The sequence below is a fragment of the Mustela erminea genome, chromosome 12 (assembly GCF_009829155.1).
Source record: "Mustela erminea isolate mMusErm1 chromosome 12, mMusErm1.Pri, whole genome shotgun sequence".
NCBI lineage: Eukaryota > Metazoa > Chordata > Mammalia > Carnivora > Mustelidae > Mustela > Mustela erminea.
In genome coordinates, this window is record NC_045625.1 from 89,510,191 (window position 1) to 89,534,862 (window position 24,672).

General features: G+C 60.2%; 1 protein-coding gene across 11 annotated transcripts in view; it reads left to right on the forward strand.

Annotated features, from left to right (window-relative positions):
• Positions 1–24,672, forward strand: part of WNK2 (WNK lysine deficient protein kinase 2) — a 118,688-nt gene that overhangs the window by 15,782 nt on the left and 78,234 nt on the right. For 10 of the 11 annotated variants that reach the window (XM_032306409.1, XM_032306410.1, XM_032306414.1 and 7 more), the window contains exons 3-7: positions 15,449–15,621; positions 15,718–15,938; positions 19,209–19,366; positions 21,479–21,567; positions 23,137–23,356. In XM_032306409.1, the coding sequence (XP_032162300.1) occupies positions 15,449–15,621; positions 15,718–15,938; positions 19,209–19,366; positions 21,479–21,567; positions 23,137–23,356 (861 nt within the window). Of the gene's footprint in view, positions 1–13,373; positions 13,523–15,448; positions 15,622–15,717; positions 15,939–19,208; positions 19,367–21,478; positions 21,568–23,136; positions 23,357–24,672 lie in introns of those variants that run through there. The other variant, XM_032306415.1, reaches the window with a different exon arrangement.

The following is a 24,672-nucleotide window of genomic DNA, read 5'->3' on the forward strand; positions in this document are numbered from 1 at the left end:
ATTGCTGGAACGCCGGGGGTAGGTCAGTGGGTCTGGGCCCCACGGGGTGCCGACCCACGTCCCGGCTCAGGCAGCACGCTCACTTTCTGTCCCAGATACCGTGTGCCGCCTGAGACTTTCTCACACATGGATCGCGTGGTCTTGTCACCCTGTCCTTCGGCGCTCCGTACCTGCTGTACCCGCCCGCCCCCTGGTCCCTGTCCCACCGTGCCTGGAGTTCCCCGTCCATGGGTCTGTGTACCCGCCGCGGACACTGGGGCAGCCCAGTTTGGTCTGTTACAGGAGAGCGGCAGGCTGGGGTGGACACAGGATCCATCTGCCCTCTCCCTCATCCTGGGCAGCAGAAGGCGCCTGCCCACACCCACCTGGGGTGGACCCACACTCACACCAATTGCTCTTGGCCTCCATGGAGGCCCGGTGGTGGAGAGCTGTCCAGCCCCTGCTTGCCCTGGCCTCCTTTCTGCCAGCAAGGCCCCAGGCTCCAGTGGGCACGCTCTGGCCTGGGGACGGGGCGGCTGCCCTGCAGGGAACCACGGCTGCCACCCGGCCTGCTCACCTGCACGGCTGTTTCCCGGGAAGCGCAGGGATTGGCTCTGGGCTGGCCTGTGAGCCCCTGTAAATATTTGATGACAGCGAAGATAGCAAACAAAGGTCTGCTCTGTTCCTGGAGGAGTGAGACGGTGACACGGGAACATTTTGGCCCTGCGGGCTGCTTCCTGGAGCGGCTTAGGGATGCGTGTTTTGAGGCAGGCCCTTTGTATCTGAGAGCAGAGCGGGGCCCTTTGGCAGGGTGGAGCGGAGGCTGCCTTGTTAGCTTTCTACCTGGAACCGGCTGGGCCTCTCGCTCGGCTGCCAGCCTGCCCACAGGTCACAGAGGGGTCTTGCCCTTCAGACGCCACTTGGGACAAACTCTTGGCCACAGGCTTTGGGGAGAGGCTTAGAGAAGCTAGGGGGCCTGGGCTTAGCCTGGGCGTCTGACAGCCCTGCGGAGGGTTAGCACGTGGCCGGCATCATGGGGCCCAAGTGGGCTGGGCTGGGCTCCCACGTTGCACTCTCACCCCGTGGCCCGCTGTGTTGCTGCAGTGGCTCCTGACCCAGCTTCTCTTCTTGCTGGCTGCTGGGTGTGCCCTGAAGACACCCGTCACTGGCCTAGGGGCATACATGTGTCTTCTAGGTGGGCGTTCTGCGGATGAGGACTGTCTGCCCTGGGGGTGCTTCCACGGGAATGCACACTGGGGAGCTGCTGGCTGGGAGCAGATGCCCAGGGTCCTGGCGGCCCAGCCACAGCCCTGCTGGGTGAGGCGGGGGGGTTCTCCTTGGGTGGGGGAGGGGAACTGCCGACAGGTACAGGCAGGTGTCCCATGGCCTTCCCGTGGAGGGTTTCTGCTCCCACTGCTCTCCTTGGGGGAGGAAAGTACTGTGGGAGGGGTTGGGATAGTGTAGTTGGGCAGAGGTCGTATCATGGGGGTTTTCAAAGACCTTGATCTCTGAGTATAATTATTAATGGTTGGAATGACCACTGTGGCATTTTTCTGAGAGCTCACAGGAGCCGCTGACCTGCTTCCCTCCGCTTGTGGAGCACTGACCACAGCCCAGGGAGGCCGGCTTATCCTTGGGGTCTTGGGGACTCTGAGGCCCATGAAGGCTGTAATGCTGGAGACGCCCTCCACCGCCCTGGAGCGCCTTTGCGGGGGATCCTGGCGGCAGCACAGAGCCCTGCCTTGAGGCCTCTGCTGCGCTGTGGGGAGGGCAGGTTGGAGCCCAGGGCTGGGGGCGGGTGTTGGCAGTCTGACTCCATGGGGGGCTCAGTCAAGAGCCCCTGCTGCCCCGGGTTGTGGAGGGGGCGCAGTCTGACTGTGTGGGGGGGTTTGGTCAGGAGCCCCTGCTACCTGGAGGCTGTGGGAGGTTTGGCAGTCTGACCCCATGGGGGGCTTCCTCAGGCTGTGGAGGGGGTCAGCAGTCTGACCCCGTGGGGGGCTCCAGACCCCAGGATCAGGCAGTTGGGAGAGACACGTAGGAAGCTGGACGGTGGGTCCTGGGCCCCAACCTGTGGATGTGGTTGCCTTAAGGATCCTGAGATGGGGGATGATCCTGGCTTATCTAGGGAGGCCTGGTGTCACCCTGGGTCCTTCCAACAGGAGGATGTACGTGGTGGTCTCTAAAATGTGGACAAGGCATGGCTTCGCCGAGGTGCCCGGCAGGAAGTGGCCCTATGTGTGTAGCTCCTTGACTTGGCTGGGAGGCTTCCTCCTTGCTTCTGGGCCCAGAACTGAAGAGGCTCGGTGTGCTGTTGGAGCTGTAGCACCTGTTCGCTGAGGCAGGGACAGGAAGACATCCTGCCTCCCGGTGGACAGCGTGCGCCCTGGCCGGACAACAGGGGGCCATGGTGAGGCTCACTGAGAGCAAAGTGGCGCTGGAGTCTGGGGGCGGTGCCTCCCAGGGTAGGCGGCCTGCGTGCGGGAGAGGGGGGTGTCTTAACCCCCTGGCCTGGTTGGTATGGTAATATGACAATGGTTTAGGGGCAAGGTGACCGCTGGGTGTGAGGTGCCAAGAGCCGTGGGGGCAGCGGGTAGCCGCAGTCAGTCCCTCTCTGGGAACTCGTCCCTGCAGGCGGCCTCTTGGTTCCTCCCTCCTGGGGACGGGGCGGTGGGGGGGGGGGGGGTCCTGGTGATGAAGAAAGGCCTGGGACCAGGCAGCTTTTGTAGGGCAGAGAGGTCTCTGGAGAGAGCCTGGCACTGGGGCCCAAGTGCCAGGGGGTGGAACCTCTGGGCAGTGGTGACTGGCCCCAGGCTGCAGCCCAGGGGGCTCTGGGACGACTCAGCCTCTGAGCCCCGAGGCTCCTGCCCCAGGCTTGGCTCATGGAGGGGGGTTGCTCGTGCCTCTGTCCACCGGTCACAGAGCCACACACATGCTGGAGGGAATCGGCAGCCGGTGTTAGGGATCAAGGCTATCTGGGGGACCTGTTGTGTTCAGGTCAGATAAGCACACATGTTTGTGGAAGATCTCTGTACTGCCTTGCTTTCTGGGGCAAATACTACTTCTGGTTTAACACGCCCTCCCTCAAGTCTGGATTGCAGACCAGCTTTCCATGGCCAGGCCTGAGGGCCAAGGCTGCCTGGCATTCTGCCGGTACCTTCCTCCTCACCACTGACCAGCCTCTCTCCTGCCCCCACCTCTGCCCCCCTCCCCCACCTCTGTCCCCCTCCCCCATCTCTCTCCCTCCCCCATCTCTGCCTCCCTCACCATCTCTCTCCCTGCATCTCTGTCCCCCCTCCCCCATCTCTGTCCCCCTATCCCCCTCCCCCATCTCTGCCCTCCTGCCCCCATCTCTGCCCCTCCCCTATCTCTGTCCCCTCCCCATGTCTCTCCCCTCCCCATCTCTGCCTCCCTCCCCATTTCTGTCCCCTGTCATCCCTGTCCCCCCCCCCCCCAGCTGGAGCCCTGTATCCATAGCAACAGTTGCTGCTGTGGAAGCTGGCGCCTGCTCCCTCATCCCGCGGGGAGGTATTTTTGGCACTGCGGAGAGATTTTATTTTATCTTTGGTGTTGACTTTTACTCTTTGAGTGAGCGCCGCACAGACAGAGCTGGGGCCCTCTCCAGGGAGGTCTGAGGGCTGCCCGTGGCTGTGTAGACGGGGTCTGGGACAGCACATCTATGGGTGCCCAGGCTAGACGGGGGCTCTGGGAGGTGACTCTGGAGGAGCCTGGAGCTCACGGTGTGGATCAGCCTCAGGGCTGAGCTCGTGGCCATAAGAAGAGATCATTGGGAGCTCTGACTTGCTTTTTGGCACAAGCCACAGTGCAGACCCTTTGGGGACCTCACGTGGTGAGTTCCCATGCTTTGTCCAGGGCCCTTTGTACAAATAAGGCCACCGAGGCCACCAGGGTCGTCCTGGTGTCTCCTTCTGAGCCGTCTTCCTGCCCCTGCCAGGCCCACACGAATGGCATGATGTCTGGAGTCTGTGTCTTCCTTATCACATGGGCCCTCTTGTTTCTTGGGGGGTGGTCAGGGCTGCCCCCACTCACCCTGGTCCTGGTGGCCGGGAGCACAGGTGACCTCTGCATTTGGCACCCCTCGCTGAGGCACTGCCAGTGGGACATCCAGGAGACTCTGGGGCATCGGCCTGCCCGCCCGCCCCTGCATACATGGGTGTGGTGGCTGGGGGGGTGCATTCCCATGTGTCCTTGACCAGGGCACCAGGAGGATGGGGGTGGCGGGCCTGGGGAGGGGCGGGTCTGTGCTTGAGGGGTGCTGAGGATAGCCCCTGGAGGACTTGGTGTCCTCAGGAAGCAGAGGCCCTGGGGAGCAGGCCCAGCCGGGCGTGCAGCTGCCAGCCCCTCAGAAGCTTGAGATGTCCTCTCCCAGGCTTCCTTGGGGAATGCACGGGGGAGGCGGGCTGCTGGGTATGCTGCGCCGCTCCCTGACCCCCCATCTCTTCATCTGCCCAGTGGGGGTGAGGGCAGCTTGCAGGGGCCCGGGGGCCAGGCCTGGGGTGTCCAGATCAGAGGCAAGGCCGGTGGAGCTGGAAGCTTGCTGAGACCCAGTAGGGTTATTTCTGCCTTGTCATCATGGAAACCCCAAATGGGCCAGGAAGAGAGCCACTGTCCAGCCTCCTCAGTCTCACTATCATTGGCCGTGCCTTGTAGGTTAGTCTTCTTCCCAGACACTCAGTCTTGCTTGAATACCCAAGTGCAGGCAGGAGGGTAGATGGGACCTTGGCTGCCACCCCACAGGGCTCTGTCTGCCGCCGCTCGGCACACAGTAGGTGCTGTCCACGTGTGTCCTTGAGCCAGAGCCCAGCAGGAGGAGGCGTTCAGGGCTTGTGGGTTTTACAGAATTAGGAATTGTGCTCCAGGGAGGCCAGCTCTGAAACCATCTAGGGAACAGACACGGGAGGGGGCGCTTGGGGAAGTCTGCACCATGGTGCCCTCCCCTCGGGGAGGAAAGTAGCCCAGCCCAGGGATGTGGCCGCCTAGCATCATCTGATCACAGAGAATCGGGACGCGGGGAAGAGGAAGCGGAGCTCCCACGCTCGCCTCCTGAAGGCGGCCCTTCTCATTCATCCTTTGGTCTGCACGTGGGAGTTTTGTTAAATCCCAGCCTGGCCCAGCCTGGTGCTTTTCACCCGAGCTCCGCCCGGCTCCTGGCTCCCCGCTTCCCACTCCCCGCATCCCTCTGGCTAGTTCTTAGGCTATAAATAGCCACGCAGTGAAGAATTGCGGCCACACGCCCAGGCATCGAGGTTTTGGACGACTTCCCTGCGGGGGCGAGGGTGAGAGTCCCTGCTGAGTGCTGCGGCCTTCCGGGCACGTGGGGCTCTTGTAACGCCGTCTTTGCAGCCTCCCGAGCCACGGTTCCGAAAGCAGTGGAGGAGATGGGTTTTGTGGGGGAGCACTGGTGCTGCCACGGGCGGCCTGCTGTGCCCGCGTCCTGTGTGTGCGCCGACCTCCACACCCCTGTGGTCGGGTGCTCAGAGGCGCCGGGATCTGTGGATTGTGGCATTTTTGGGGAGGCACAGCTCAGCGGGGAGAGAGCTGTGCCTGACCGAGGGAACAAAACCAGCTTCGGGCTGTGTGGCTTTGGGTGGGCACTGCCTCTCTGGTCAGGGGAGCGTGGTGGGAGCTCTGGGGCTGCCACTGCCCAGGGCCCGACGCAGGACGCCTCCCCCGGGCTGCTTCTTGGATCCAGGATGCACGCCACATACCGCATACCGCATACCGCAATGACGGTGACCCCAGAACAGGAGGCCGTGAGCACAGCGCAGCCTCAGGAAGGAAGTCGATGGCCTGTTGGTACAGGTCACATGCAGCCTGAGCCCCAGCCCCGACCTGGGGAGTCTTGGGTGCCCATGGCACAGGGGCCCTACCTGTGTCCACATGGACAAAGGACATTCAAGGATGCCAATGAGCGAGGCTGGCACTTTTCTCAATGCCAGTGCAGGGAGGGGGCTGTGCCACATTGGGGGAGTGGGGCCCTGAGTTGCGAGTCGGATGGGCAGGCCCTGTGGGGCATGGCTGACTGGCTCTCGGGGAGTGGATCCCCACCTTTCCTCGTTAATAAGCACCACCACTGCTAGGTTTTGATGCCATTGCCTGTGGATCTGGGGATGGCCATGGGGTGTGTGGGAGGCTCAGGGGTGAGCAAGGTGGGCTGGGGCTGGGGAGGCCAGGGCCATAGGCTGCTAGGGCCTCTGCTGGGGACTGGGAGTGCTGGGCACGGGGGGGCATCAGCTGTGGTTGGCCTGTGAGCGAACCCTGCTTTGTACAGAGCTGCCCTACAGATGGGGAGCGGGAGGGTGAGCTTCGGGAACTCACCCCACTGTGTGTGCCCGAACCCTGGGTCCCTGCAAGTCTCCCAGCCTGGAGCACGTGCACTCTGCTCGGAGATCGGTTGGCTGTCTGCTGCGGCACCACCACGGTCCCAGGATCGCACGGGTCGGGTCTCAGGGCCATAGCCCTGGGCAGCCCCACAGGGAGTGTGGGGAGGCAGGCCCTACTCTTGGGCAGGGCCAGAGGGCTCTGGGAGGCCGAGGTGGGGGCATGGAGGCACTTAACATCATTAGCTCATTCGCTTCCTTGCTCTTCTGCTTGCTCGGCTTGTCGGCGGTGGCGCTGCCTGGGCCCTGGAGCAGCTACAAGATTCATTCCCTTTCTTCCTGGACTGCTCTGGGTTTTGGCAAAGGCAGCCTGGGAAATGAGGAGGTTGGCCATAGGTAGCATAGTGATCCCGTTGGTGGGTGGTGGGGTCACAGTGCGAGAGGGTGCCCCCCAGCAGGGCTGTGTCCAGAGAGGCTGTCCCTACCCTCATCAGTCTGCTGGACAGAGGCCTGCTTATCCCTGGCTGTGCCGTTTCAGCCAGGCCCTCCTAACACTGACCCCCAGGACTCGGCCCTCAGGCCCCCATAGTAGCCTGTAACCAAGGAACGGAAAGCAGCGGGAGCGGTTGGCTGGGGCTGCGGCTGCGGCCAGCCTGCTGGTGGTGAGCCGCTCTGCTCTCTCTGAACTGGACAGCATCAGGGTGGAGACTTGAGGGCAGAGGTCTTGCCCAAGGATACCTTTCTGGGCCTGGCCAGGGCTGTTGGTAAATGTTTGCCTGAAGTGGCATCTCCCTACCCGCCAGGGTGTGAGCGTCAAGGAGGGACTTCCTGACCTCTGCTCAGGGTGTCAGACCTCCAGTTTTTACAACCTGCTGTCAGGGTTGTTCCCACCTGTGGGAGGCGGGAGCAGAGAGTCCCCTGGGGTGCCACGTGCAGCACCCAGGTGACTAGGGACATGGCTTGACCATTACCCGGGGAGGGAGCCCACCGCAGGAAGGGAGCCCACTGAGCACTGGCTCCCTGTTGGATTTGGAATTCCATTTTGATTTTGGGAGGGACACGTGTTATCTTCCGAAAAGTCATCAGAGCGATGGGATGGTTGTGCTGCTTTGTGGCCATACCCAGGACACCTGGGCTGCAGGGTAGATGACCAAGGGGGGGCAGGATGGAGGATGGCGCACAGTAGGATGGTGGCCAAAAGCTTATTTCACCTGCCATTTTATTTTACTTGACGTCACTGGGAATTTGTAAGTTTTGGTCATTATCTCACTGCCTCCTTGTGTATACACAGTGGGACATGGAGCAGCTGAGGTGTGGCGTGATGAATCCATCCTGTAGCTGGACGTACCATTATTAGGGCTGTGAATTTGCCTTCAGGAAGTTTGTCGTGCATTTCCCTGTAAGTTTTATTGGTTCCGCCAGAGATAATGATACATCCTTGACATCTCCCACACCCTGGGCATGTAAGGGTCTTAGAACACTCAACTCGGTCTACCCACCCCTGCCTCCTGCCTGCCTTTTGTAATGTTGTTTCTAAGATTTCTTTTGTGTGTTTGATTTTTATTTATTTATTTATTCATTCATTTATTTATTTTTTAAAAGATTTTAAGAGAGAGAGAGAGACAGCATGAGAGGGGAGGTCAGAGGGAGAAACAGACTCCCCATGGAGCTGAGAGCCTAATGTGGGACTCGATCCCAGGACTCCGGGATCATAACCTGAGCTGAAGGCAGTTGCTTAACCAACTGAGCCATCCAGGCGCCCCTGATTTTTATTTTGCTGTAGTGTACCTAGTGTGGTTTGTTTTTTTGCATTTAATTTGCTCGTGGCTTATAGCACTGCTTGAATGTATGTCTGGAGGTCTTGCTTCAATTTTGGAAAACTTTGGAGTATTGTTTTATGCATGTTGCTTCTGTCTCATTTTTATGCCCTCTTCTGGAATCCTGTTTACCTGTAGGTTGGAACTCTTCGCTGTGTTCTATGAGCTTTCTATCCTCTTTCCTATATTTTCCACATGTTTGTGCTTCCATGTTCCAGTCTACTTATGTTCTATGGTCTTATCTTCCAGTTTGCTGATCCCATCTTCAGCTGTGTCTTTTTGCTGCTAAGCTTATGTATTGGGTTCCCTATTTAGTATTGGGTTCCCTATTTAATTTCTTAGTTCTAGATTTCTTTTGTTTCTTATTTCATGGATTTTAGTTCTGGTGAATTTTGGTGATCTATCTTCCTTCTTTACCAAATTTTAATTTTTTATGGTTTTAAATGTTATAATTCCAGTTAACATCAGTGTTATATTAATTTCAGGTGTACAATATAGGGATTCAGTGCTTCCATACGACACCCACTGCTCATCATAGCAAATGCCATCCTTCATCCCCATCACCTGTTTTCCCCACCTCCCACCCAACTCCCCTCTGGTACCAGCAGTCTGTTCTCTGTAATTAAGAGTCTGTTTCGTGATTTCTCTCTCTCTCTCTGTCTCTCTCACTCTCTCGGCTGTCTGTCTTCTTGAGTCCACTAATCACAGAAGTGTTAATGTCTGTCTGATACCTACAATATTTGGACCCTTTGGGGGTTTGTTGCTATTGTTTTTTTTTTTTTCCCCCTGTTGATTTTCTGTCATTTGGTCTCAGCTCCTCGTTGGCCTGGCCATTTTTGACTGGTATATTTAAAGCTTATGGAGATATTTGAAGTTGTGGGCGATTTTGTTTTCCTCTAGAGAAGATTTACTTTTGTTCCCAGTGGATACTGCAGTAGATAGGGGCAGGTCATGTTAATCCTGTCTGGAATTGAGCACAGCCTTCATGAGCAGTGCTCTGTTCTGTTTTATCCATTCCCCTAGCTCCTGAGCCTCTGGAGAAAGTAGACTGAAAGCTCGAGTCTTGCCTGTCAGATTTCGGATGCTCTGCCCCGTGGCTTGGCTCCTGGTCTGCAGCCTGGTGCGTACAGGAGGGCAGTGCCGTCTTCTAGGGATGGAATGTGAGCTACATGTGTAATGCGTGCAGTAACGGGCACATTGAATGTGTAAAACGAGCAGGTGGAATTATCTTAATAATGTTTTTCTTCTGTTCAGTACATCCAAAATATTCTTTTTTTCATGGAAAATATAAGAATATTAATGAGGTTTAAATAATTATTAAAAAATGACTATATCTTAGAAAGTTGGTGTATAGGTATCTTACACTTAGATGACCTCTGTGTTTCGATGAGCTGCTCGTCAAGCCCTCACAGCCACATATGGCTTATGGCTATTGTCCTGGGCTGAATGTGGGGACTCCTGTCTCTCCACTGGAGTCACACCCAGAGCTGGCGACTCATTTCAGGTGTGTGTGCAGTGAGCACCTACTGTCTTACCTTGATTCTGGCAGTAAGGCTCTTGCTGTCAATTTGGGAGGAACCAAGGAGTCTGTGCACACCTGTGGGGCCTTTTCTCACCCCCGACTTCCCTCAGCCTCTGTGGATCATACACAGTGGGTCTGTCTGGCAGGGTGCCCCCCACCCCCTGCCCCGCCCCCTGGGGCATTGCCCAGCCCGTAGGGACACCCCACCCACTACCCCACCCCCTGGGGCACTGCCCAGCCTGGAGGGACACCCACCTCCTGCCCTGCCCCCTGGGGCAGCACCCAGCCTGGAGGAACGCTGTAGATGTTCAGGCTTGGGAGCCTGAACTTGGGAGCCGTTGGTGGCTGAAGCCCCTGCTTCCTGGCCTCTGGGGCCATCTTAGGTTTGTTGGAATCATTCAGGCTAGAAAGAGGAGCGAGGTCCTACCGGCTTCTTTCTAGGGGAGGGCATTAGAGCGTGCGGCCAGATGCTGCCTTCTGCACTAGGAGGTGTCAGCCCCCCCACCCATGCCTGAGTAGCCAGAGCTGCAGTTCTGTGGGTTCCTGGGGTTAGAGGCGTGCCAGGCAGAGGGTCTGCTTTCTCGGGAGGGTCCACAACTTTCAGCTGGTTGTTGCAATGACCTTATGCTTCACTGCTACTCTGGTGTCCCGCAGCCCTTGGACCCTGTGCAGGGGGATGGGCTCTGGCCCAGCAGGCCTTGAGGTGGAGTAGTATCAAGTGTCCTGCCCACCCCCTCCATCGCCACAGCTATGTCCTTGGTAGGGGTGTTCATCTCGGCTGATTGTGACCATGGTGTGGCCACATCTGTCATGAGGTGTCCCTGCAGGGAAGCAGCCCAGGGTGGGGCTGGCCCTTCCTAAAAACCAGAAATGCGATGTGGTCAGTGCAGGTCCTGGCTGCTGCTGGGCCTCAGGTTACTTCTCTCTAAGGCTGACTGTCCCCTCGGGCAGAGGGAGGGGCTCCCTGACGGTGGGCAGGGGTGGACCACTCAGGGCCAGCCCGGCCCAGGAGAGAAGTCACACTAGGCCCCAGTTAGGATCTGGGGTGGGGCCACTGTGGGCAGGGTGACACAGCCCACGGTGTGTCCATGGAACTGGCGGAGGCTGTCCTAGGGCTGCCAGCTGGCCTGGCAGGACTGCCCTTTGACGTGGCTATAAGTGGCTCCCTGCCCCCTCTGCCCAGCGACCTGAGCCCGAGGCCACAGCCTCTATCTAGCCAGTTAGGGTCCCCCCTGCTGATGGCTGGTGATGGAGCAGGGCTCTCTTGGCTTGTAGGAGGTTCAGTTCCCCCTGCTGTTGTCCGTGCGGTCAACTGGGCGCCGTGTCCTGTACAGTAACTCAGTCCAGAAGTGTGGCCCTCAGAGCCCACGACCATGGGAAACGAAGAACCCGAAATTCGGGGCTGCATCATTTTAGGGAGGCGATGTGAGGGCGGGTCATCAGGAAGACTCCCGGGAGCACTGCGGTACCTCAGATCTGTGGGGGTGGGAGCGTCAACCCACGCCTCCACTAAAGGCACTTTTGTCCACGTGTTTGCAAAAGGGCCATGGAGCTGTTTCAGAATGTTCCCAAAATGCTGGCAGGGATGGCCTTTATGATCCCTGGACTTGTGGGGACAGTTTGGGTCTCTGCCCGCTCTGAGGGCACCCCCGTTTTCCTAGCCCTTGGGGAGTAGGGAGCACCTGGCCAGCTGGTGGCACTGCCCATCGGGGAGGGACGGGGACCCTTATCCGAGCTGCATAAGGACGCCTCCTCGATGCTTGGGGTCCTCGAGAGAGGACCCGGCTGAGGAACCCCTCCTGCTATGTCTGTGTGTCCGCCCGTGGGGGCGGGGGTGTTCTTGTTAACAGCGATGCCTTTATTATAATCAGGAACTGGGAGAAACCTACAGACTTCATTGTTTAGGCTGAGGTCGAGGAGGGTTCTTGTGTTTAGAAAAGTGAGTTTATTTTTAAAACCTCTGCCAGCATGAGAAGGAGCAGGTCACAGCGGGAAGAGTGTGTGCGGTGGGGGTGGAGCTCAGCTCCGGGAGGGTCAGGATGGCCCCACCGAGCTGCGCTCCCCACCAGGCAGGGCCCAGCATCTGCCTGTGGTCGCCGCGGTCTGGGTGGCCTCCGACCCAGTGCCGACGGAAACCACAGCAGCCTGCGTGGCTGCGACTATCTACTCCCCTGACTGAGTTTCCCCTGGCCTTGGGGACCTGTCCCTTCACCCTGGTTTTCAGTGACTGTATGTACATGCCACCCCCCCCCCCAGTCCTTCCTGCACACCCATAGCCTCAGTGACCATCTGGTGACTGAATGAGGCATATGCCGGTGCCCACTCCATGCGGTCACCACCCCAGGGACGCCCCAGACCTCACACCACCTCCCTGCCTCTGCTGGGGAACACAGCAGCCCAGACGTGGAACCTGCCACACAGCCTCCAGGCGTGAGAGAGGCCCTTGCACAGGGGGGGCTAGGGATTACAGAGACCCTCCTCCTGGGTCAGCATCCCTGGAGCCCCGTGCTGGGCCAATGCGCTAACATGGGGCAGCTCTCAACAGCAGCCCTGGAGGCTTTCTTTCATTTTGATTTATAACCAGATGGGCTGGAGAGAGGGCACATGCCAGTTAGTGGCCCCAGGACTCTGGCTTTGCTGATTCTGGGCACTGTCTTCTGGCTGCCCACGTCCCCTCTCTGTCCTGTGTGTGGATCCCGCCTTCACCTGCCTGAGTGCGGGGTCACCGGACAGCTCTGCTCCTCATAGGCCTGGTTGGGCTTTTCCTGGCTGAGGAGAGGACTGCAGAAGCCCCAGAGGCAGGGGACTTCCCCTGTCGCCTCTGTGTGGGCAGAGCTGCTGACCCCCGAGCTGTGTGGGAGAGGCTGGTCAGACCCGGGCTGCGACTGCCTGGCTGCCTGCCCTGCTCAGAGGTGGCCGTCCCCGACCAGCGCAGCCGTTGTCCTGCAGGAGAGGAGACAGCATCTCCCCAGAAGGCTTCTCCGTTAGCTGACTGGCTGCCGCTGCTCTGGGGCACCTGGTGGGTGGGAAGCTGGTGTAAGCGACCTCTCCTCCGTGTCTAGTGGGGGGAACTGGACACCCCCCCCCCCGCCCCATGCAGGAACAGCCTGACGCCCGCAGCACTGGGGGCTTCCCTCCTGCCCTGGTCCATGAACTCGAGGCCTCCAGCACCTCGGTTAGGGCTCGATCCCACCAACAGTGGCTCTCCCGCCGTGGAGTTGCTGGTCTGATGGGGCTGACTGGCCCTCAGCACACAGTGACCAGGACCGGGGCCAGCTCTGTGAGGGGCACCGGGCAGCACTCTGAGGACATGCCAGCTGACCTTTTAAATTATCAAGCAGCGTGTCACACAGCTAAAAATAGCTAGGTGGCTTAGGATATAAATGTGGCCTGCTCCCTCCCACCTCCCACGTCCAGGCCCAGCCCCCAGCCCAGTGGCCAGAGGCACCAGCCTGGAAGTCCGACTACATTCCCGCTGAGTCTTTGGCATCCGAGGGCTGCCCTCCTCCCCTCTCGGGGCTTGGGGCTTGTTAGTTGTGTCGTTGAGAACATAGACTTCTTCTCTGAAAGTCCAGTGAAGTCTCGCCCTTCTGCTGAGGGATGCAGAAGCTGCATGTGAGGCGTCCTGAGTTGGTGGGGGGGGGCAGGGGAGTGCCCTGTGCCCTGCCCTCTCCTCTCCCCCACGAGGCTGGGCCCTGCCCTGCCCATAGCTTTGCCCAGCCCCCCTTCCCCAGGGTTGTGCTGGAATTTGAGGGCACGCTTGCAGTGACAGCTGGACTGGGGGTGCCCAGAAGGAAGCCTTGGTTGTCATGCGGGAGAGAACGGGCCGTGTGGTTCCATGTCGTGTGGCTGGTGTGGAAGTCACGGCAGGTGGGCATTCGGAGGTCGCGCTCCCAGCGCCTGCACCTCCGCCCCAGGGGGGAGCCTCCTGAGCCCCAGCCTCCTGCTCGCTCTGCTTTTCCTGGTGTCTGGTGCTGTTCTGGGCCTGCTCTGAACCCCTGTGCCGTCCTGCAGGGGTTTCTGGAGGGCAGAGGTTGGGCCTGGAGCAGGGGTGGAACCCGCTGGCGCTCCCTTGCACGTCCAGCGGCCGTGTGTCCGAGGCCCCGGCCGCTCCCGGCCACCCAGTGTGTGGAACCAGCCTCCTCTTACTTCGACCTGCCGGTGGGCATCAGGGAATACTCCGGGCTGGAACTGGCATTTTCCTAGTGACTGAGGATGGCCAGCACCTTGTCACCCGCTTGTTGGCTGTGTCTTCATCGGACCTGTTCATGCCTCTTTTTTTTTTTTTTTTTAATGGGATCGTGGGTGTTCTGTGTTCTGGATGGAGTCCCTTGTCAGATACATTATTGAGAATAGTTTTTCCGGTCTGTGGCTTGACTCTTCTTAAATAAACCATAATTTTTGCTGAGTGGAGCATGTTTCCATGTTGGTGACTGGATTAAATGTTGGTGTTTTTGTACCTAGTGTTTCACGCGATTATAGACTGACTTTAAAACTGGAGCCTTAATTTTCAAGAGCACTTTCTTGATTGTTCTTTTTTTTTTTTTTTTAAGATTTTATTTAATTTTTTGACAGACTATGAGAGAGGAAACACAAGCAGGGGGAGTGGGAGAGGGAGAAGCAGGCTTCCCGCTGAGCAGGGAGCCCAATGTGGGGTTCGATCCCAGGACCCCAGGATCATGACCTGAGCTGAAGGCAGACGCTTAATGACCGAACCACCCAGGCGCCCCTTTGATTGTTCCTTTTTAGGTAGAATTCTGCTCTTAACTAATGTGTGTCAGCCTCCCCCATCCCCGTGAGCACATGAACTAGATTTTTTTGAAGTTGCCTCTGGCCCCGAATTCTGTGTTTTCTTGGGGTCAGCTGTGCTGTGGTTCTCCTGGTATCTCCTTGCTCTGCCAGGCCCCTCTTGTGCAGCAAGAGGCTGATAAGGGTTTGTGGGAGCTGGTGCGGGGTGCAGGTCAAGGGAGACGGCCATCCTGGAGCCCGCAGAGGTGTGGTTACCTGTGGGACGAGGCTGGAAGCCACAGAGCTCATGGGTTTGTTCTTGTACTGTGTGGTAAGAGCCCACTGGAGGGTGTCTGGAAGGACCACTCCAGGCTGCTGGCTGCGGCCGGACGGGCAGTGCTGGGCCGTGGCAGATGGGGGCGGGGGAGCGCTGGCGATGGGGGTCGAACGTGGTGAGGGTGTTGGTGGTCTTCCTCGCGGGCTGTGGCTGGAGCCCCACATGGGTGGTACTGCGCAGGGACTCCCGGCACCCAGGTGGTGGTGCTGTGTGTCCCGAGTGAACTTACGGTCAGGCTTCGCTCCAGACCCGGGAGGAGTGTCTGCTGTGCCCTGCGACATTGCCGGGCCCGGGAGGGACGCTGGGCTGTCATCGGGTCCCCTGGTTTTCTGGTTCGCATTCACTCTGGTCATGAATGTCCTCGAAGTTGCGTGTGAGTTGGAATCGGACTGAAGTCTCTCCTGTGGCAGCATCAGAGTGGGTGTCGAGGACATGAGGCCGTGGAGATGTTTTCAGGGAGGGCGTGTGCGTGTGCCTGCTGCCGTGTGGGTTTTCGGGCTGTCTGGCTGCCAGAGAACTTTCTGCTGAGGTCCTGGTGCAGGGGCTCACGCGGGGTCAAGGGTGGAAGGCCGCGGCAGAGTGATCGCTGGGTGCCTGGTCCTCCCTCTGCCGCATCCTCCCCTGCAGAGCCGCAGGGGTGGCTGGTGGGCTTCCCCCCGGGCCCCCCCACTATGGGGAGAGCGTCCACAGTGGCGGCGGCTGACCCTGGGCCCATGTGTCTCTCCAGGACCGGAAGCTCACCAAGCTGGAGAGGCAGCGGTTCAAAGAGGAGGCTGAGATGCTCAAGGGCCTGCAGCACCCCAACATTGTGCGCTTCTATGACTTCTGGGAGTCCAGCGCCAGGGGGAAGAGGTGCATCGTGCTGGTGACCGAGCTGATGACCTCGGGGACGCTGAAGACGTGAGCACGCCCCCACCCGCTGGCCGGACCCCGGGGACGCGGGGCTTTCCGTCGGGCCGGGGCCGGTCTCAGGAGCGCCCTCGCCCCCCCCCGCAGGTATCTGAAGCGGTTCAAGGTGATGAAGCCCAAGGTGCTCCGCAGCTGGTGCCGGCAGATCCTGAAGGGGCTGCTGTTCCTGCACACCAGGACGCCCCCCATCATCCACCGGGACCTCAAGTGCGACAACATCTTCATCACGGGTCCCACCGGCTCCGTGAAGATCGGCGACTTGGGCCTGGCCACGCTCAAGAGGGCGTCCTTTGCCAAGAGTGTGATTGGTAAGCTGTGGCCCGGGGTGCTGCCTGGGGGGTCCCTGGCTGTGTGGTTCGTGGGCTGAGGCTGCTGCGGTCTGCAGGCTGCGGACTCTCGGAGGAAAGGAGGCCTTGATGACAGAGGGACTCAGGGTTGGTGTCCAGTGAGGTGGAATGGGCAAAGGAGTCTCGTGCCCTGGACCCTGAGGCCCCCTGCGGGGGGTCCCTGGGGGTTGTGGGGCCCAAAGCCAGCTTGGGGCCCTAGGGCCGAGGGATCTGGTGTGGGTGCCGGTTTGCTAGGCTTGTCTTTCTGTGTTTCTTGTCCTCCTCTGAGAAGCCCCTGTGGCCTTGGTGGGTGTGGCCCTGTTCACAGCTGCTATGCAGACCCTGGGGCTGCGCTGGGGTCCCTGCCGATGGTGGGCGCTGGCTGCGGCCACTCCAGGGCCTTGCAGAGGGAGTGCTTGGAAGAGCTTCGGGGTGGCATTTACTGGGATTTGAAATGTCTGGGGAGCGCCAGCATGCTGCAGGGCCAGACTGCTCTGGGACGTGGCTCCAGAAATCCTGATGGGATCGGCCGGGGTCGGGTGGGACCTGGAGAGGCTCCCCTGTCCTTTGAAGCCCTGTGTGGGAACACAGCAGGACAAGAGGGTGATCTTAGGGTTTTGCAAGCTCTTGGTTTTAATGCACATTTGGGGACAGAACTTGGCCTATTTGTGGCAGATAGAACCACTGGGAATCTGGAAACTTCTCTGGTGGGGTTAGTGGATTTGGAATAAGACATCTGGGGCAGGGTGGCCGCTGGGGTCCACAGGGCCCTCTGGAAGCTCTGGGAAGTTGAGTGCTGGGGTGCGGGCCAACCTAGGCCTCGGTTTGTCTCTCAGTGAGGTGGGGTGGGGTTCCTGGCTGGAGGAAGCACACCTCTGAGCAGCCGGCAGTTTCTGAGCAGGATCTGTAGGTCTGACCTTGGGGTAGTGTGCCTGGGGAAGCTCCCTGGGGCTTCTCTGGCTGGTGGAAGTCCATCTTGGAACTGGGGTCTCAGGGTACCAGACACATGCTGGGTGGTCTGATGGGGTGATGTGAAGGCCTGGCATTTCCAGGCCTTGCATTGGCCCTAATGCAAGGGGGCCCAGCTCTGGGGTGGGGGGCCCAGAAGCTCCAAACATGCAGAGAAGGGGAGGCAATTAGCATGTCTCCCCGGGGCCCTGGGCAGCGAAGGGCCAGCCACTGAGTGGGGGGGCTTTTGGTCGGGTAGGGGGTCTCCCAAGCCTGTAAATCAGGCTCCCCGCTCTGTGGGACAGTTGCTGCCAAGGACCTGCTTCTGGGTGCAGCTCCCGGTGGAGGGGTTTGTGCCCATGTTTGCATTGGGCAGTGGTGTCTGAGGACATCTCTCCCTGCTCTGGGGAGGCCCTGTGGCACCAGGCCTGAGGGCTCGTGTTGGCCGATGGGAAGGGAGGTACGGATTGGGTGTGAAGGTGTCATTGTCACAAGCACTGTGGCCCCAGCCCCTTGATGGCGTGTGCACACACAGCTGTGGGTTACCTGCCCCCTGTGGGGTTGGTTCCCGAGAGCCGTCCACCTCCGATGCTGTCACTACGCTCTCCCTGTGTCTGTTGGCCAGGTCCTAGGCTGGTGCTGCCTGCAGGTGTTTGTGGCCATGGTGGTGGGAGCACTGGGAATGTGGGGCCAGGGGACCAGGGAGGTACCCTGGGCACACATGTGTGTGGCTGTGTGAACACACGCATGTTCTTTTTAACACTCAGATTTAAGTGGCTACAGAGCAAGGAGAGAGAAAAAAGGGTGTGTCTGTGGCCCAAGCACATGTGAGCGTCCCCACCCTGCTCGGAGCTGGCCCCTCCCCTTCACCCCCACCTCCCTTGCTCCCCCTGAAGGGCAGACTGTGTGGGACCGTGGGGCGGCTCAGCTGGCTTCCCTCGGTGGGTGCACACAGCCAAGTGCAAAACATTGTCTGCACAGTCATGTGGTTCAGAACCCCCAAAAGATGGAACTAGTCCCACTGCAAGGTCCCTTGGACTCCTGCTCTCTCCCCACACTGTTCCCATTATTTCTGACTTGGAATCTCCTAGGATTCTTCTTCTTCTTTTTTAAAGATTTTATTTATTTATTTGAGAGAGAGAGAGAGAGAGAATGAGTGGGAAGGAGCCTCAGAGGGAGAAGCAGACCCCCTGCTGAGGAGGGAGCCCGATATAGGACTCAGTCCCAGGACCCTGAGATCATGACCTGAGCCGAAGGCAGATGCTTGACGGACTGAGCCACCCAGGCACTCCCACAATCTCCTAGAATTCTTTATACACATATCAAGATAGATCCCCAGTTTTGCTATTTCTTACTCAAAATGTTGACTTGTTTTATTAAACATATAATAGGCGTTAAATGGAAATCATGGGGGCATGAGAAAAAGATGCAACGTTGTGCGACCTTTCTGTGTCCCCCCCAGAGAGCCGGGAACACGGCTGATGACCTACACGTGCTTGTGAACGCGGTCTGTGCTGTTCTGTGGCTGCCTTTTAAAGAAACGGGAACATTTTGAAAGCGTTGAGGTGGAGGAAACAGAGAAGGCGGAGACGTTCTGACGTTCCCCTCTGCCTTGTGTTTGGCTGGACAGGCATCGTTTGGACCTGTTTTGATAAGAGGATTTTGTGATTTTTAAAGCAGAAGCTTGTCACAGGGGAGAAAAAAAAAACCCAATCCAGAGCAGCATAACTAAAGGAAAAGTCAGCCAGAATCCCAGCCCTGATGTGTCCCCATGGGTCTGTCCTCGCTGTTCTGTGGCGAGGAGGTCGGTGTGCATGAAAAGGCCAAGGACTTTGTTTTACTCCATCTGTTGAAAAATCCCAAGGAAGCATCGTTTTGGAATGGCCTGTGCTGGGAACACCTTGCGGGCCCCTGATGCTCCTTTCTGTGCTGACACACCGCCCCGTGGTGTCTGTCTGGGGACACCTGGGGCCTTCTGGGTTTTTGCAGTTTAGGTAGCTCTGTGAGGAGCACGAGTCTTTGCTGCGGGTGGTTGGGCCAGGGGCCAGGAGGGTGCGCTCCCCCGCGTGCAGCGCCTCCCGTGTTTGGAGCACAGGCTGGGGCCTGGGGAGTAACGGGCTCGGAGCTGGGGGGGCTCCTTGTGCTATGTGCTGCTGCCACCTGGAATCAGGAGGGTCTGGGGGAGTTTTCGGGAACTGTGCAGGGCAGTCCTTTAGAACCGCAGGTTCTAGGCCTGATGGGGAAGGGATCCCTGGCCCCGTGGCCACTGACCCTGCCGCTGAGCCCTGTTCCTCCTGGGTACAGGCACCCCTGAGTTTATGGCACCCGAGATGTACGAGGAGCATTACGACGAGTCTGTGGACGTCTACGCCTTTGGGATGTGCATGCTGGAGATGGCCACCTCGGAGTACCCCTACTCCGAGTGCCAGAACGCCGCCCAGATCTACCGGAAGGTCACCTGTGTGAGTCCACTGGCAACCACGAGAGACCATGCTTAGGGAAGCGCTCACGGCACCGCGTGAGGCAGGGAAGGGTGCTGTCACAGAGGGGAACCAGGCTGTCTAACTCAGCAGCGTGGCCGCCTGTCCCGAGGGGGGCCCCTCCTCTGGGCCGCTCCCAGGGCTGCTGGCTTTCCCATGTCTGGTGTGGGCTCACGCCATCGTCAGCTTTAATCAGGTGGCCTCAGCTCTGCAAGCAGGTCACCCCGTCCTCCCTCTGTGGCTGTCCTGCCTGGTGAGGCCGTAGCTTTCCTGGGCATTAGGCCCCACGACCCCCGAGTCCTGGCTGCCTCGCTCTGGCCGGGTGCTCCCCTCTCTTTAGAGATGCACGAGGAGTGAGGTCCTTGGCAGGGGCTTCCACCCTGACTCCCTGCGGGGCTTAGGTCATTTCTCTCCTTCAGTCTTAACGCACTCATCTGAGCCCCTCCTGTGCTGCTGAGGGTAGGAGCGGGGAAGGTGGCTGTTGGCGGGGCCTTGCCAGAAACGCAGAGGGCGGCTCCTGGTTCCCTGCTGATGCTGGTGGAGAGGGTGGGCTTGCTGGCTGTGGGCAGTGGTCCTCCATGGGGCAGGGGTCACCCGCGGGGGCTAGGGCCTCCTAGGCCATGGAGGGGTGTGGGGGGAGTATCCTGCCAGCCCTTCTTCTTGGGTGCCCACGTGGATGGGGCTGTGGGAGACGGGACTGGTTCCCACTGGGGTACCCCTCAGCCACCCTGGGTCCCTTATTGAGGCCCTGGGCAGCAGGGCTCCCGTGCGGACCCATGTCACCATGGGCAAAGCAAGGTCAGGCCCCACCCTTGCTCCCCGAGGAAGCCAAACGGGAGGCATGTTCACCGACCACCGGCAGGGTTTGCAGTAACGCCTGTGGGGCCGCCAGCCTCTCCCGGCACACAAAGCCACACCAGTCCAGCCCTGGCATCTGTCCTGACCCCAGGTCCTGCAAGGATTCGGTGTCCCCACTCCCAGCACCCCAACTCCATGCTTCTGAGTCGGGGCGCACGAGCCCCTTCAAAACAGCGCTTGTTCCTGTCCCACTGCTGTTCCTCTCTTCTGTCTGGGGGCCTTGGCCCTTCTGAGGTGTGCGTGGGCCACACTTGCCCATACTTACAGTTTCTCAGGCCGCCTGCCTCCCGCTGGGACCCTGGCCCTGCCTCCTGTTGTAATTAAACCTCTCTTTCTTCGGCTTCTGTGGCCCGGTCCAGGTTCCTCATCTCCGAGGGGAGCCCGCCTGGAGCCCAGCGTCCCAGTCTGTCACTGCAGACTCTGCTGCGTGTGGGCCAACACGACCCCCACGGGTTACGGGCCTGGGGTCTGGGGCACAGCACCCCTCCTGGGCAGCAGGAGCCCCTGGGGGTCCTACACTCCTGGGCCTGCATCTGGGCTGGAGGCCACCCTGCACTCCAGCTCAGTGGGAGACCACACATGTCCTGTTCTCTGTGTTCAAAAAACCAAACAAGCCAGCCCAAATGAGACTTTGAAGGCAGAGTCTTACTGGAGAATGGGATGGTTAAGGCTCTCCGTATGCTTAAGATGCTTAAGAATCAGTTGTCCCTCCCCCAAGCCCCTGCCCTGGTCCAACCCCTGCTTCTCCTGAGCAACCCCCTGCGCCTGCAGGGATACACCCCAGGGTTCGGCTCCCCCATGTCATGGGCTTTACTGGCCTGGCTGCAGCCAACCTTGCCAGCACCCACCAGGTCTGTGGTCAGTGTGGGTACCCCCGAAAACCGCCCGGCTGCAGAACTCCACGGCATAGACACTTAAAAAAACCCCAGAGCCACTAGGCCTTGGACGTCAGCCCTGCCCATGGCCGCAGTGGGGCAGAGTGCCTGGGGCCCTCGGCCAATAGCGGTGACCACACCACGTGTGCGGACGCTCCTGCCAGGCGGGGGCCGCGTGGGGCTCTTCCCCCAGCCTGCTGTTCCTGACAGCCCCTCCTCCCTCAGCATGAGCCTGTGTTCCCCAGCCGGCTTGCACCCCTCCTGCCTCCTGCCTTAACTGCCCCCCTGCCCCCCTGAATTAGTGCAGCTGAACCAGGTCCTGGCCTGGCCTGCCAGTGACTCTGCCCCTCTGGTCTTACAGGGCATCAAGCCTGCCAGCTTTGAGAAGGTGCACGATCCCGAAATCAAGGAGATTATTGGGGAGTGCATCTGCAAAAACAAGGAGGAAAGGTGAGGCCGGTGGGGCGCTGGGTCTGGGTGTTGCTCACGCTGAAGTCACCACCGCAGCGGCGCACGCTCGCAGGAGACCCAGACGCTGGCTGCTTCAAGCCGGGGTCCCACCTCTGCTGCCCGCAGCACGATCCCTGGCTTTGGGGGCCATCCTGGAGCCTCCTGCTTGGCCAGCTGCTTCTCCCCCACCCAGCCTGGAGCAGGGGCTCCCCCATGCCCTCGGACTGCCCCTCCTGTCACCTCTGGTCCGTGAGTCCCATGCACCCACTGCTGACCCCAGAGTGCACAAGTCCGAGCCCTTGAGCTGCCCCCGAACCAGCCCCCACCTCCTCAGCGGGTCAGCCAGGAAGCCCCCCCCGCCCTCCGCCCTCCTTCTGCCCTCGCCCCTGAGTCCTCCCCTCTGTCCTCCTCTTCCTCTTCCTCCTCCCCTTCCTCCCCCTCCTCCTGTCTTTGCCTCCTCCCTGCAACCTCCTCCCTACCTCTTACTACCCCCTCCCTTCACCTGACTCTCCCTCTCCCTCCTCTCCCTCCCCTCCCCCATCTCCCCCTTCCTCCTCTTCCTCCCCCCTCCCTCTCCCTGCTCCTCCTCTTCCCTCCCCCTTCTCCCCCCCCTTCCTCCCTCCCCCTGCACACTCCGACCTCATCTTCTCTCTTCCTCTCTTCCCACTTTCCTCTTCCCCTGCCCCTCCCTCATCTCGGCCCCCACCCCTGCCTCGCCTCTCGCTCCACACCTCTTCCTGGCCCCCTTGTGTGCCCTCCGCGCCCACACGTCCGTCCTGTCCCGGTCCTCACCGCGGCCATCCCCTGTCACGCAGGTGCCCCGTTCTGATCCGTGGGCTCTCTCCTGCCTCTGGAGGTCATCCTTGTCTTATAGCTGGAAATCGTGAAGTAGAGCTCACCTCGGAGAAGTAGAAAAGGAACCGCATAGAGCTAAAGAACCCTAAGAGCAGACCCCACAAGACCACCTTCCCGCCCAGGACCGGCAGGGGCCACGACCTCCGTCCCCCAGGAGTCCCCTCAGGCATGCGACTGCTCCCCCTTACAAGTGTGGCGAGCATCCACCGGGCCTGGGCTCCCCCTGTCACGGACGCAGTCATCAGGCAGGGGCTGTCGGGACAGATAAGACGCCGCGAGGGAGCCAGGCCAGGACAGCCCTGGGACCAAGCTCCTGTTCAGGGATGAGGAGCGGCCACTATGAGGACACCCAGCAGCCAGGACGCCCAGGGCTCCTGGGTTCAGCCTCACCTGTGACCCCTGGGAGCTCGGTGGCACCTTCGCAGGCCTGTCTGCCTGGTGCAGAGCCAGATCAGGAAACTTCACTTCCCCGAGTTTCTGGTGATGAGAGGTTCACTTTCTATAACGAGAGAAAGCAGCAGCCTTCAGTGCTGTGCAGTAGGCTCTGTGCGGGGGTAATTCTCCCTTCCGCCCCGGAGTAAACTGTCACGGGCTCCCCTTGAGGACAGCGTTGCCTGCTGAGTGGTACTTGGAGAACTTTCTAGAAGGAGCTGGACACTCCATCTGGGGCCTCATCGGCTGCCGTGCCCTCACCGTCCTGTCGCCCCTCTTCAGGTACGAGATCAAGGACTTGCTGAGCCACGCCTTCTTCGCGGAGGACACCGGCGTGAGGGTGGAGCTGGCGGAGGAGGACCACGGCAGGAAGCCTGCCATCGCCCTGCGGCTCTGGGTCGAGGACCCCAAGAAACTAAAGGGCAAGCCCAAGGACAACGGGGCCATAGAGTTCACCTTTGACCTGGAGAAGGAGACGCCTGATGGTGTGGCGCAGGAGATGGTAACGGGGCGCGTGCTGGTGGAGGGGGTGGCGGGACCGCGCGTGCAGGGGTGTGCGGACTCCGGTTGTGGGGTGTGTGGACTCCGGTTGTGGGGTGTGTGTGCCTATGAAGGACGGTGAGGGGGGCAGGGGGGACTCTTGCTGCACAAAAGCCACACCCGCCCTGAGGGGGCACAGTGAGGGGCCCTGTGGGGTGTGCTTGGGCGTGTTGCGAAGGGCCTGGGTCGACCAGAGTCTTGCTGTGTGCGAACGCGGGCCTTCGGTTTGAGCTCTCGCTCTGCTGCTGAGGGTGCTGTGTCCGGGCGCAGGGCGCCGGGCGCCGGGTGTTCGGCCTCGTGGGGGGACGGAGGCTCGGGGAAGGAAGGAGACACTGGTTTTCGCTGTAGGAAGCGAGCGCAGGGGAAGCCACGCTCGTGGCGGGAGAGGCTGCGCCGTCCCACGGAATGGAGCACACCTCTCAGAACCGGCTGCCGTGCAGCTGGACGTCCTGGCCCCGGCAGGTTCTAATGGGGAGGATGTGGACCGCGACTCTGGATGGGGGACGGGCGACCATGCCGGTCCTCAGGCCCCTGCAGGGATGAGGGAACAGGCTGGCTGGGCCATAGCAGGTGTGGGCCACGGGCCGGGGCTGGCCACTGTGGGCAGACGGCACCTGGGGCGCAGCGGGTGAGGGTCCCGGGACCTTGCGGAGGGCAGTGCCTCAGGGCTGGCAGAGCAGGAGCTGTGTGTAAGGGTGTCCACTTGCCCTGGACGGTGGCCTGTGTCTTGCCCCTGTGGTGAGCGGGATGTCTGCTGGTGGCCAGGAGCCATCCATACCTTCCCCACTGCCGGTCACATCCCGGGGCCCAGAAACGGGACACACAGCTCCACGGGGCTCAGGAGCGCTGTCCCCTAAGTGCTGTGGTTGTGTGGTCCTGGCTGCGGAAGTTAACACTTGAATATTCCCAAGCCGGCTGACACGCAGGCCGGTTTGCCGGGAGAAAGGGTTGAGTCCCTTGAGACCAGGGGACCAGGCCAGGAGCTAGCTCTGTCCCTGGGGCAGCAGGAGAGGAGGTGGGTCCCAGGGGCGGCCATGAGGGCTGCAGAGGCCGAGCCAGTGTGGAGTCCTCAGGATGCCTGGGTGGCAGCAACGCTCCAGGCTGTCCGTGAGCCCCACACCTACTCCACGTGCCCAGGGAGGCTTCCTGCCTGAGATGGAGTCTGGTGAGAGCCCAGCAGGGTCAAGTGTCACAGCAATGCGTGGGGACGAGGGTACCGCGGCATAGAGGGGCTCCTGTGCCTGTCGGACCGGGCATCTTCTCCAGCTCTGGATCGGT